This window comes from Convolutriloba macropyga, chromosome 6, assembly GCF_964194025.1.
Source record: "Convolutriloba macropyga chromosome 6, txConMacr16.3, whole genome shotgun sequence".
NCBI lineage: Eukaryota > Metazoa > Xenacoelomorpha > Acoela > Convolutidae > Convolutriloba > Convolutriloba macropyga.
Window position 1 is genome coordinate 53737054 of NC_134473.1, and position 13320 is coordinate 53750373.

At 33.8% G+C, this 13320-nt stretch overlaps 3 protein-coding genes across 3 annotated transcripts in view; all 3 read right to left on the minus strand.

Annotated features, from left to right (window-relative positions):
- Positions 1–3591, minus strand: part of LOC142341760 (beta-glucuronidase-like) — a 66441-nt gene extending 62850 nt beyond the window's left edge. The window contains exon 1 of the mRNA XM_075392963.1: positions 3339–3591. Coding sequence (XP_075249078.1) covers positions 3339–3539 — 201 coding nt within the window. The 5' untranslated portion in view covers positions 3540–3591. The remainder of the gene's footprint in view (positions 1–3338) is intronic.
- The window catches only part of LOC142341766 (uncharacterized), a 553339-nt gene that overhangs the window by 150754 nt on the left and 389265 nt on the right, over positions 1–13320 (minus strand). The window lies entirely within an intron of this gene.
- On the minus strand, positions 10674–11321 carry LOC142341052 (mediator of RNA polymerase II transcription subunit 31-like). The gene has a single exon (XM_075391894.1). The coding sequence runs from the start codon at positions 11224–11226 to the stop codon at positions 10783–10785; it is 444 nt and encodes a 147-aa protein (XP_075248009.1). The 5' UTR covers positions 11227–11321; the 3' UTR covers positions 10674–10782.

Consider the following 13320-nt stretch of genomic DNA (forward strand, 5'->3'; position numbering starts at 1 on the left):
GCCACATAACAGCAGCTCAAGTGCGGCATCAACAAGGAGAGAGAGAGAGAGCGCGGGATAGAGTGAGACAGAGAGAGAAAGAGAGAGAGAGAGAGATAAACTTCTATTTTTGTAGCCTTGTTAGTAAAATTCATATAGAAAAAACATGAAAAAGGCAAAATTAAAAAAAGAGTTCAACTTCACAGTAAAACAAAGTTCAAAACCATTCTTTGTTCGGAAAGTTCTTTCAAGTAACCCGTCTCCGACACTTGAACAATTTCGAGACTTGAATAATTGTCGTTAAACTCAGAAAAGGACAAAAATAGTTAAAATTTTTTGAAAAAAATTGCAAATTTTAAAATAATCTTGCTAATATTCAAGATTATATCTTAAGAATGGTTTCAATGTTTCAGGCTTCGTCAGCAGCTAACCATGGTTTAGTCACCTCTGGGCGCTATCTCTTATTCCGTTTCTGCAGACGAAAGTCAAATGGGTAGACGAAAAATCGGCCGAGCGAAATACTGCATAAAAGAGACAAACAGGATTAATACACTTGCTACAAATTGCTTTTGAAAGCAATTAAAAATTATTTCATAAAAAGCGCCTGTTAAGTCATTTATGATAAAAATATTTCTAGTATAACTCATTATTAATGAGATGATGACAGAGATGATGATATTACGCCACATAACAGCAGCTCAAGTGCGGCATCAACAAAGAGAGAGAGAGAGAGAGAGAGAGAGAGCGGGATAGAGTGAGACAGAGACAGAAAGAGAGAGAGAGATAAACTTCTATTTTTGTAGCCTTGTTAGTAAAATTCATATAGAAAAAACATGAAAAAGGCAAAATTAAAAAAAGAGTTCAACTTCACAGTAAAACAAAGTTCAAAACCATTCTTTGTTTGGAAAGTTCTTTCAAGTAACCCGTTTCCGACACTTGAACAATTTCGAGACTGGAATAATTGTCGTTAAACTCAGAAAAGGACAAAAACAGTTAAAAATTTTTGAAAAAATTGCAAATTTTAAAATAATCTTGCTAATATTCAAGATTATATCTTAAGAACGATTTCAATGTTTCAGGAGACTATACGATATCCCTGTTTCAAGCTTGAAATAGTTTCACAGGCTGATAAAGCTCCATACACTTGGAACATAAAAGCTTTCCAAAAATTTGAAAAGTTTAAATTTTATCCAAAAATTACCAAAACTGGAGACATAAAAATTTGATCACCATCCTATTAACTATAGAAACTATGCAGCAGCATATTATCGAACCTTGGAGGAGCTCTTATGGCGCTGGAAAAAATTCAAAAACATGAAAAAATTTTCAAATATTTTAAAAAATTGCTTAAATTCGTGATATTAAAATCTTGAAGAATATTCCATTACATCTATAAACTCTGCAGTAATATATTATCAAACCCTAGCGGAAGTTGCATGGCTCTTGAGGCTAAACAAACCTAAAAAAAGACAAAATTTCAAAAACAAAAAAATGCTTAACTTGAAGCTTTATAAAAAAAATAGCCAAAACTCATATTAAAAAGTTGAAAAAAAATTCATGACCAACAAAAATTTTCTAGTAATTTTTTATCAAACGCTAACTGAGGTTTTCTGACCCTAGAGGCTCAAAAAAAACCTGAATAACGACCATAAATGTCGAAAAGTTGAAAAAATTAACAAAAAATGTCAAAAATATGCTAAAATTCGTGATTTTAAAATCTTGCATTCAATTTAATCTAGAAATTATACAGTAGCCTATTATCAAATCCTAGAGGAGGTTCTTTAGTTATTGAGGTTGAAAAAACGACACAAATTTACAATAAGTTAAAAAAAGCAAGCTTTATCAAAAAATTGCTAAAAAGTGGTATTAAAAGTTGAAAAACTACTCCATGGCCTAAAAATTTGTCAGTAAATTATTATCAAACCCCTTAGGATGTTTTTGGGCCACTGGGTCTCGAAAGACCTGATTAAGGAAAAATAATATCAAAAAATTTGAAAAAATTGCACGTTTTGTCAAAAAACGCAAAAATTCGGGATGGTAAAATCTTGAAACCATTCGATTACCGCTAGAAACTACGCAGTAACCTTTTATTAAAATCTAAAGGAGGTTCTGCGACACCTAGGGTTGATAAAAATAAAAAAAAAATGTCCAAAATTTTTAAAAAGCTTGAAAACAAATGGCAAAATAGTATAAGTTTGCGTTTTTAGCAAGCGGTTGTTCGCGCGGTGGTGGGGGGGGGGGGTGAGGCAATAGTGTGGGTGGTGGTCAACAGTGGTGGTGTCTTCAACCTCTAATAACCGCCCTTCACACCATAAGTATAAGTATAAGTCTCCAAAACAGTTTGAGCTGAAACAGCTGAAAAGCGCTAAGAGCACTTAATGCTTGCAGGGCGCTACCTGTTTATCCCGTTTTTGAAGACGAAAAGTCAAAAGCGTCAGACGAAAAATCGGTCAAGCGAAAAATCGCATAAAAAGACCGACAGGACTAATATCATTGCTACAAACTTCGTTTAAGACTAATTAATAATTTTCAGTTGTAAAAATAGCAAATAACCAAAAATAGAAATGAAGCCAAACTAGCTGAAAATAGACTACATTCGAAAAATTCTTTAAACTTTATCTCCCATCACTTTAATCCTTCCTATCATCACTGCAATTTTCTACGCTCGAAAAAGCCTGAACAGAAAATACCATTTGATTATAGAGTTCACGATCCCCTAGAAAATGATTGTGAACAAAACCCACTTGTAAATTTTTCGAGAATTCTTTGGCTCGAATTCTTTTTCGCTTTGTTTTAGAGGTACGAACTCCAGAGGATAGAGGTAACATCCAGATGATATTACAATTGACACTTTATCTTTCTTATTACTAGCAGACGTTTTCAACGATATGAAACAAAAATTCCACTAGTATTTCAGAGCACACTACAAGGTTACGTTACTTTTTTCTTTCAATTAAGTTTTCAGATAAAAATTTGATACAAAATTTAACCAAAATAGAAGTTATTGAAGAATTATAAATCAATTCATCCACGCGCAATTATAGCTCAACTAACAACTGAACAGGAGAACTCGCTGACTTCAGCAACTGACATAAATTCTTCATAAAATGTCGGTGATGCTCAACTAGTGCGAATTCATGGCCACCAGAAGTCAAACTAGCCAAGGCTACTTGCAATTAAGACAAGCAGGAATCGTGCAATTTTTAAGATTTTGGTTAAGAGCATTATAAGTTCGACGTTCTTTCAATTTCTTCTTCAGTCAAACACTTTGCCTCAGAAACGTACCTTCCAATGGTAGGCTGACGCAAATAACTCACCGTAAATTTTTCCGCATTCTCATTTTCAAAATATCAACTTACTTCAGATAGGGGTTGCGTCCACCACTGGTTGTTCACACTGTCACCAGAGTAGTCAGGCAGGAAGTCCCAAAAGCCATCCAGGGTTTTAAATTGCCGAGTGGGAGAGTCAACTACCCTCAGCAAGGCAAGACATAAATGCGCATTGAGCAATATTAGAACTAGTATTGACGTACACAGTACAGAGCACTTCATATTGATCATAGCTTTCAGTTTGATTAAGTGGCTCTTAATCTTCAAATAAATCTAATGTTAAATAAGACAAATTTTCTTATCTGTCAAATTTACAATGTATTTCTGATGAATTCATCAGGAGTTTCGCAAATATTTGTTAGTGGCGTGATAAAATTGATTTTTAAATAACATATAACATGATTTTGATAATGATTTCAAAACTGTTTGACATTACGTATCGAAGAAAACAGAATTCTTTACTTAGCTGCTACGTACCCGCCAATCGATCTAAATCGTTTTTATTCTCGCAAAAAATGAAACACTAAATTAGTCATGGCTCATTTCTTGTAGTATAATCGAAACATCCATAAATTTACATAAAAAACAAATTCTACCCATTTTTAGAAACCAATTTTGAACAATCATGACCCACGCCAGTTAGTTGACCAGATATCCGAATATAAACCATGATTTCAACAATGGCGGAAAATTTTTAAGTAATAATTTATTTTCAATGGCAGCATAAATGAACCGGAGTTCACTGACATCACATTGGGATATCTGGCTAGCATTCTGTTTATTCTTAAAGTCCGATGTATTTGACCCTTCGCGTAGCGGACAGCAGTGCAAAAAAATAAAAACCGAAGGTGGTTTTATAGAGTAAAGAAACTTGACCTTTTATCTTTTAAGTCTAACAGATGTTACAACTTGACCTTTTATCTTTTAAGTCTAACAGATGTTGCCCTCCTTGCCTTTTCACGCAGGTAGGATATCGATACAACGTACTTTCTACCTCCAATCACTTTCGCAGAAAAATTAGATCTAGAAATGCCTGGTTTTCAAACTTCAATCAAAGAAGTCTTTTCCAACTTGTGAAATACAGGCGCTTCTAAAATAATACAAGAATACAGCGCCTGTATTCATTAAAGAATACAGGTGCTGAACGTTTGACTGTTCGTCAGATACCTATCAAACCAAAAATTTGTGGTACGACTAAGACATAAAACCGTTAAATTGAATGAAAGTGATCTTGAGTAATTATTTTTGTCCCATCAACCACTCATAAAAACGACAAGGAGGCTTTGTAATGAGCGAGTGTACACAAGGTTCCTACCCCGCTCTTCCACAATTTTGGCATAATTGTCCACCAAATGAGGAATAGATTGAAAAATATAAAAGATCAAAAATTTTTCAAAAATATAGTGTTTGAACGAAAAGATAGCTTCCAAAGCAAATAACTCAGTGGAGTAAAAAAAAGATGCACTACATTGATGAGATATGCCAAAATTAAGAAAGCGAGTTAAGACGAACAGCAAAGTCAAATAACAACAACAAACATTAATTACATCAAAAACTTTATGTCCGTTTTAAAAAACAAAAGTTAAAAACAAAGTCAACATAGCGTCAGATGAAAGTCAAACTATACAAAATAACTTGTAATTCACCAGAAAAGATATGAGACCAGTCCATAATAAGCCTTGGTAAAGGTTAGACGAAAAAGAACAAAAACAGTAAAGTTAAAAAATTCGCTCATTTTTAAAAACAAATAATTTCAAAGTAATGAAAGCCAAAAGAAATCAACTAAAATATTCCATAGGATTACTATAACCAATGCTTCAATAGAGTGACATTAAAACGTGTCATTAAATTTTTTATGCGGTTAAGTAAGAACAACAAAAAGACAACCAACAAAAATTTAATTAAAACTTGCCGGAAAAGCCATAAAGCCATATTTTGGGCCTCAAATATGTTCGATTGCGCCTCCTTCAAAAACAAATAATGTAGTATAAGACCTCTTGTTACTGTGAACAGGTAACAAAAAGACAAAAGAGGAAAAAAGGGCAAAATTAAGTAACACTTTTTTATCGAAAAAAATTACATCCAAAGTCATGAAAGGTATTAATTACAAAATGAAATAATTAAATAGGTTCTTTTGTTCGTCCAAAGGAAACCCTTGAGACCTGATATTATCCAGAACATGTCTTACGTCTACAAAAAGAACGTCAAATATGAAAAATCAAAAATTTTTTTACATTTTTTATTGGAAGAATCACCGAAAAAAACTTTGGAAAATTGTCAAAAAAAATCCAGTAATTGTTTCACCTAATACACCAGGAGGTTGGGGGAAGTGGTAGCTAAAGGGGGAAACACCTACAAGCACTCTTTTCTGTTTAGAATTGAAAAACATATATTTTTAATATTTATTTAATTTTGTTTAAGGCTGTAAAGTGGTCAATTAGAAGGGCAAAATCTTGTGGACTGTGTTGTCCCGTTGTCTGTCCACTTCGAGTCTCTCGATAAAGTTATTATTGAGTTATTATATTGATTTGATACATTCATTTAAATCTGGAGAAATTAATTCTTTCTTTCTTTTATTTTTTATTGAAAACCCCGTGTCGAAGCCAGTAAAGCCATAACGGATTCTTTTTAAAAAATTAGATTTTGTGGCGCCAGTCTCTTTGACACCTTCCCATGACACCAAAATTGTTATAATTGGCATCTAGTTAACAAGACTAGGTAACAAATAGACAATAAAAAGAAGAAAATTGCGAAGTTAAAAAGTTTCTATTTTGGAAAAAAACTTGTTTTCAGAGTCATGAAAGCCATCAGCTATCAACTAATATCAAAATACAGACCCATCCATTCTTGCAAGAAAATCCAATGAAACCTGTCATTATACAGGAAATTTCATACGACTAAAATAACAAAGTAAAAACGACAGTTGAAAAATTTTAAAATTTAATTAATTTTTTCAAGAAAGTAATGTCGAAGCCGCTAAAACCATAATCTATCTCTTTCAGGATTTTAATATAATTAATTGTGCCTTTTTGAAGCCCAAAATTGTGATATGTGAACGGTCAATAATGTGAAAAAGTGACAATACTGCGAAACAAGAAAAATGGGCAAATATCTAAGAATGAAAAAAAACGTGAAATCAAGTAGCATTAAAACCAGAAACCCATAACTTAAGGCATGAAATCGCACTAGAGATTCAATTTTAAATCAGTAGAAAGAAGAAGCATTCTTTCTTTGCTGACAATAAGCTACAAGTTCACCAAACTAAGAAAAAAGAGGAAAAGTTCATTAAGTCATTATTTATTTAAAAATCAATTACTTTTAAAAGTCAAAACGATCATAAGCTTTCAAAAAAAAAACTAAATGCAACTAAGACCTATCACTCCTGAGCTTTGATTTGATGTGTTCTGTTCTTTAATCAAGATAAAAAAGATCAATTTTTATAATAAAAAAGACCGACTGATTAATCCGAACTCTTTTTGGATTGTAGTAGTCCAAAATTGATCCAAAATTAGCCCTTATAATGCTGTTTGTTCTTTAAGAACACTTAATTATTCGAATGTTATAGATATTGATTTTTTGTTAGTTAAAAAATCAAAAAAGATGCTGCGTGTTTGATAATCAACGGATAAATTTAGCAAAAAACGGCGAAGTTTTAATTACAGAGCACTCTCAACAGAAGTTGAATTAGGAAAAGCCACCTTTTGAGTCTACAAAAATTTTATTAGTGTTGTATGGGGTCGTACTTCCGGTAAATTTAATCAAATTGGACAAAAGTAGCTTATTTCGTGCTGTTTTTGATGAAAAAGGCTGAAGTTCGAAATATTTAGCGATAATTTTTGACAAAAAATTTATATGAAAATAGTTGACAGTATTTTTTGTATTTGAAAATGAAATCAACAACACTATTCTTCAAAATTTTAACAATTTTGAATTCACTCTACTTTCCTCAAAGTTTAAACCTCGGTAACTGTCCTGTAAAAAGCGAAATCAAAAAATACTTTCAATTCCATATTCTATGCTGTACGAGCTTTCTAATGATACCAGTCTCAACTCTCTACGATGATTATATCGATCGGCGAAAATTGTCTGAACAAAAAAAGCCCATTTGATTATATAGTTCCTCCCCCCTCAAGAGGGGTCGGAACAAAAACTGTACCAGTTCTGCTATGTAAAACTAGCTATTTAAAATACAAATTAAACAAAAACGATATTAAATTGGTGACTCGAAAAAACAGAAGTCCGAAAACAGATACTGATATTTTAAAGATTCGGATTCGCAGAAAATAATTTGCGACGCAACGGATCGCCTTCTAAAAATATTCGTTCGAAAAGCTTTAATTTGACTGTGATCATCACCAAAATATTTTTAAATGAAATGAGAAAGCAACCGCATCAATTATAGCAACCAAAAATTTGAAAAATCAATGACCAGCCTATCGAAACTCTTCCGAAATTATTCAATAACTTCACCCATAACTGCAAAAAATAGTGGCCGGAACTATTACTATAAAATGAAAACAATAAATTAGTAAAAATGCACTATACGAAAAACACTAAACAAAATTAAAATAATAGTAATAGGACAAATCTCGCATCCCATTAACTTTTCTAACACATAATCTGGATTAGAGCACTTTTCGGCATTGTGCCCCCACGCTCTGCCACCTGTTCTTGCAATAAAGCAGAGTCCCAATACAATTTAAATCTTGGATAGTGGAAAGCTGAAAACCAATAACAAACTGTAAAAAAGACCAATAACATCACTTAACGATTAAACACCTTAGCTAAAACACCTTTGTTGTCAACTTCAAAAATAAGACAAAGGTGTTTTAGCTCAGGTGTTTAATCGTTAAGTGGAGATGTTATTGGTCTTTTTTACAGAGCTTGTTATTGGTTTTCAGCTTTCCACTATAAAAGATTTAAATCACAACACACTTTTGCGACACAATGAGGAACACTTCTATGTCCGCATTACTACTACTACTACTAAGTTAATCTTATCTCATGTTTTTAATCTGCTGTAATAGAAAATACCACACACCGAAACTATTCCCATCGACCAGCTGATCAAAAAATACAGGTACAGCAGATGGTTTTTATTCATATATTGCTGAAAGAGCGAGAAAAAATGTGCAAAAATTTTTCTCCGAGTTCCACTTTGAAATCAATTTAAAACTTATCTACGCCTTTTAGCTTCAAAATCACCTTTTCGTATACGTTTATTGGTGCTAGAGCACTCTAGAGAACTTCTGCTGAAAAAAACAATTATTCAACTTTCAGAAGAAAATTATAGCAATTTTAAGCTAATGCTGTTTTAGCTGCTCCTTAGCAGTTTTTGTCGCTAGTAAAATTTGGTTGTTTACGAAGATTTTATTACTTGCAGTCAGTCTTTCGCGTGTTTAAAATCATTGCTCAACTTCATTTTTAGGGTTCAAATTGATTTGGTTGACAAAATTTGACATATTGATAATTTGATATATTTTGCTTCATAGGGTTCGTGCTCACTTTCTCTACGATGCAGTTTTTTATCTTAAACTTGTTTTGATAGTTTTTTAATATTTCGGTTTATCACAATCTATTTTTTTAAAACTTTCGAAAACTTTCATTGTATCCTAGATATTGTAAAAAGATGCTTCAATTTTTAAATGCGCTTCAGTTTCGTGAGCATTTCATTTTTTTCGCCGCTGGTATCCACATAAATTTTTTACTTAATATATTTCGAAAACTGCACAAGAAATTCGCTAACTCCGGTTGTAAATGTCGAACACAGATCAGCAAATTGAAAACATAATCGAATATTGAAAAAATGGAAACATTAACAAAATGAAAATTTTATTGAGTAAGCTTTTCTTTTTGAATTATTTCTTTTCTAGGTGAGAAATTTGCCTAGGTGAGACATTTGATTGCTTTTCACGATCACATGACAATTTATTCAATTCTATTTTACCCAACCTGCCCTTTTACCCGATGCCATTTTACAAACGCCTTCAATTAACCGACGTTCGATTGTGATAGTTTCATATCAAGTCCCACGGGCCATTTAATTATATAGTCGGCTATATAGTCGGTCTGGTAATTTTAACAATTGGGTAAAATAAAGTTGACATTGGGTAAAATGGCGGGGTGACATTGGGTAAAATGGATTTAAGTAAATTGTCTTAACACCTTTTTCACAGGTCATCACTATCACTTTTGATCAATTCATCATTTTTAATGTTTTTTACATCATGTTATGTCGTTGATTGAACAGAAACTATTTCACCAACTGCTGAGAACTATTAATTTAAAGTCCTTATTTTTTTAAAGTTAGCAATAACTTGAAGTATAAGTCAAGTTTTCTTCGAGTCAATTCCGAATTATTCGGCTGTTTTTAGTTTGGTTATGCACCACTTTGAGTTATATTTGTGTGAAGATTCTGGTCACACAGAAACAGGAAGAGCACATGAAAAGCGAGTGCTCTTCTCTTTCCAAGGTACTTACGCTTAAGCAATTGGGTGGGAGGGTCGAACCTTAAAAACCACCGTTTACGCTATGAATTCATTCCTCAATTCAGTGAAACAATTTCTAGTAAGACTCTACGATAACTTCTCAAAGACTCCCTGCCCTCGTGCTTTGTCAGTTTATTTATAGCATGAAGAACTGCATTGGAAAAATACCAGCAGGACAAATTACTAGTTGGAAAAATACCCGTTGCTACAAATTTCGTATGAGAGCACTTATACAAAACCCTGATAGGGTTTAAAGCAAAAAAAAATGAAACCAATTTTAGCTCACTTTTCATGAATTTAGGTATTAAACTGAAAATATTTGCGTTCACCTGCTGTTTGAAATAGTGATTGACAGAGCAACTTATATCACGCAAAGCGCAAGAATTCAAGGATGTTACAGTCACACAAAAAGTCAAAACGGTACAGTACAAATTTTGCAATTACATCAATTGCTTCAAAGTTCGTTCGAGAGCAATTAATCAAATTTCTATAAGGAAAGAAGGTTTGTATAAACAATGTTCATCTCGCTCCAATTCAGAAGCAGAATGAACAGTAAGACGCGACTTAAACCACCCATATTTGCATCTTTTTCTTCTTCAAAATAATCGTGACTTCCAAAAGATGGGCTACATAAAATATCTGGTATGAAGCATAAAGTGGAAAGGACATTATTCAATCGAGGGTTTTATAATAACGACATAGTCCTTTAGACACTGAAACCATGAGATAAATAATGGGCGATATTACATCGCAGCAACTAAAGATGCACCGAAGTGCTCAATCTATTGTCATTATCTACACAAGCGAACACTTCTTCATATGGGATACTAATAACGGGCAGCAGAACTAGCAACTTCTCAAGTTCTCTTAGACTAAATACCAAATCAATCGACGTTTAATTTAGAAATAAACAATAGCAATAAAACAAAACTAAATTTCGTAAACGATGAAAACTAATTTCCAAAAATATATAATTCTGACGAGTTTTAGTTTGAACCGTTAGCTACACTTTGTGAGCTTAAACCCGAACTTCCAGGATTGCTCGTTGCCTGCTGCCTGGCTAAAAGTTGTTCCTGTAAACTTTTATGCAATTGAATCCTTCTCCGCGTGTAATGCTGCCAATGCAGTAAAATCTGATCATCAATATACTTGGAACACTGGGGGTTGATCAGCTCATCTCGGAAAGATTCATGCTGTAGAAGGTCCAGCAAGTGTAGACAAATTGGAAACTTGACATATTTGGCATACTTCGGGTCTTTCCAGTAGAGCAAGTACTTGAGATAATTCACAAACTCGGGTTTTTTGAAGTATCCATTTTGAGCTAAATGGGTTAAATATCGAACATTACCCAGACACTGTACAAACTCTAACTCGACAGCAAATCGGAAACTTTCGGTCTCAGCTTCAGTTGGAGGTGTTGAACTTTCCATAATTAATACATACAAAATCTGAAAAAAAAATGATAGTGAAGATAATTACTCTGAACAGATCACTGCGCAATTACTAGCATTATAACAAACATATCTTGAACATTATCTCTGAGTGAAATCTTGAACAAGTTATTCTCATGAATTCACTTAGAAATTGAGCATTGCGTATTCAAATAAAATAAATCGATTCAAGTCGAGCATTTGGTGTTCCTAGGACTAATGATTCCTTTTTATGATTCCTACTTTGCCACTAAATTACAGAACAATTTAATACACAGATAGAGAGAGAGAAGACTTAATTAGCTTTTGAGGCAATTCATTTTGAAAATCAATAATTACCAAAAAAGCTTGTTTCAGAATCCGATCATTTACTCTTTAAAAACTCTTTCTCAACTTGCGCTTAAAAGTTTACCAATCATCGGACATTCCGCTCTGTTTCTTGTTGAATACAATTTCCAGCTTGCCTAGCTCGAATGAAAAAGTCTGTATCAGAGGGGCATTTTCTAAATTTTGCAGGCATTTTTAAATTTGGTCTTTTCGGAATAGAAAATGGATTTCGTAGTTCGTTGAAATTATTGACATTGAAATCAAATAGTTATTCAACATTTTGTTAAAGAGCAGTAAATCTCATTACTCCAGGAACAACCTTAGATTTCTGGAACAAAATTCCAATCTTTTCTAATCACTCTTAAGGAGCTCGCCCCGATCTCAGAGGCGTAGAATAGACTCCAAATATAACCTAATTTTAGTGGACTTGCAAAAACCTTAGGCAAATTGAGTTTCAAACTTAGTAAGCTACACTACGGTTTCTGAATTTTTACTGAAACATGTTTACTCAATTTTATTTTCAAATAGTTACACCAAGATCAAGCGCTGAATCCGACGCAACAAAATTATGGCCGCTAAAAAGTACATGTTTTCTATTGCTGCAGCACCACCTATAACTAAATATTGCCTTTTCGGCAAATTGAACAAAAAGGAACAGGACGTCCTCGACATCCTCGGACAAGCTATTGACTTCCCAACTTGTGTTAAAAAAATTCTTGATGTGCTGCTCTAACAAAGCAGCGAGGTATTCTCCCAAATTGACAACAGTTTCAAGGCCCTATACGACTGTAGTTATCATCCTCCTGTTGTTTCGTCCGTAGAAATTGATCACGAACAAGAAAAACGAACTAAAAAACGTTACTAGTTTCACCAAAGCAGACTTTGACTCTATGCTGTGCCACCTGTCATCAAACCCTTTCCAACCTCTATGCTTCTCAAATGCAAATAACACGTACAACGAATTCCAGGACTACGTCATGACATCGACAACCATGTTCCGAGAAGAACTCGGATTCGACAAAGCCTTCCCCCCTGGATAGCCACCGCCACTTCAAATCAAATGAAAATACTGAATACTCAACGGATCAAGCTAGCTACTCGACCCACTGCCTACAGGAAGAACAAAGTGCGTGCCCTTGAAGCTGAATGGCTCAAAAATTGCGAAGACAATTGCATCTCTTATCAGGAAAAAGTGTCCGGCACTAGAAACACCAATGAAATCTCTCGACATTTAAAATACATAAACAAAGTACCTCGAAAACCAAATAACTGCAAAATACAAAGAAGAGTCAGCAAGCACAACCCAGAGCAAAGCCAACTGTTGAATTCACTTTTCCACTCTGTGTTCGCACCAAAAGCACCATCCACTGTCAAGAGATACCAAAACCAGAAAGCCAAACTCCAGAACTTCAAAGTCTCCGTTGGAATAACTGAAAATTTTTTGGACGAGCTTGACATCAAGAAGTCACGGGGCCCCAACAATCTACCGCCAATCTTCTTCAAAGCAACAAAGAAACAAATGTGTAGAACGTTAAATACCATGTTCAAAAATTTCAAACGTATCCGAAAACTACCCTTGTTTTGGACGACAGCGGGCGTAGTACCAGTGTACAAAAAGGACAGTCCAAAACTCGTAGAAAACTACCGACCCATATCTCTCATTTGCATTGAAGGAAGATTTTCGAAAAGTGCTTGTACGTACCGCTATACAACCACTTCAAAAACTTTGTCGACGAATCAACACAGTTTCTTCAGGAAAAGATCAGT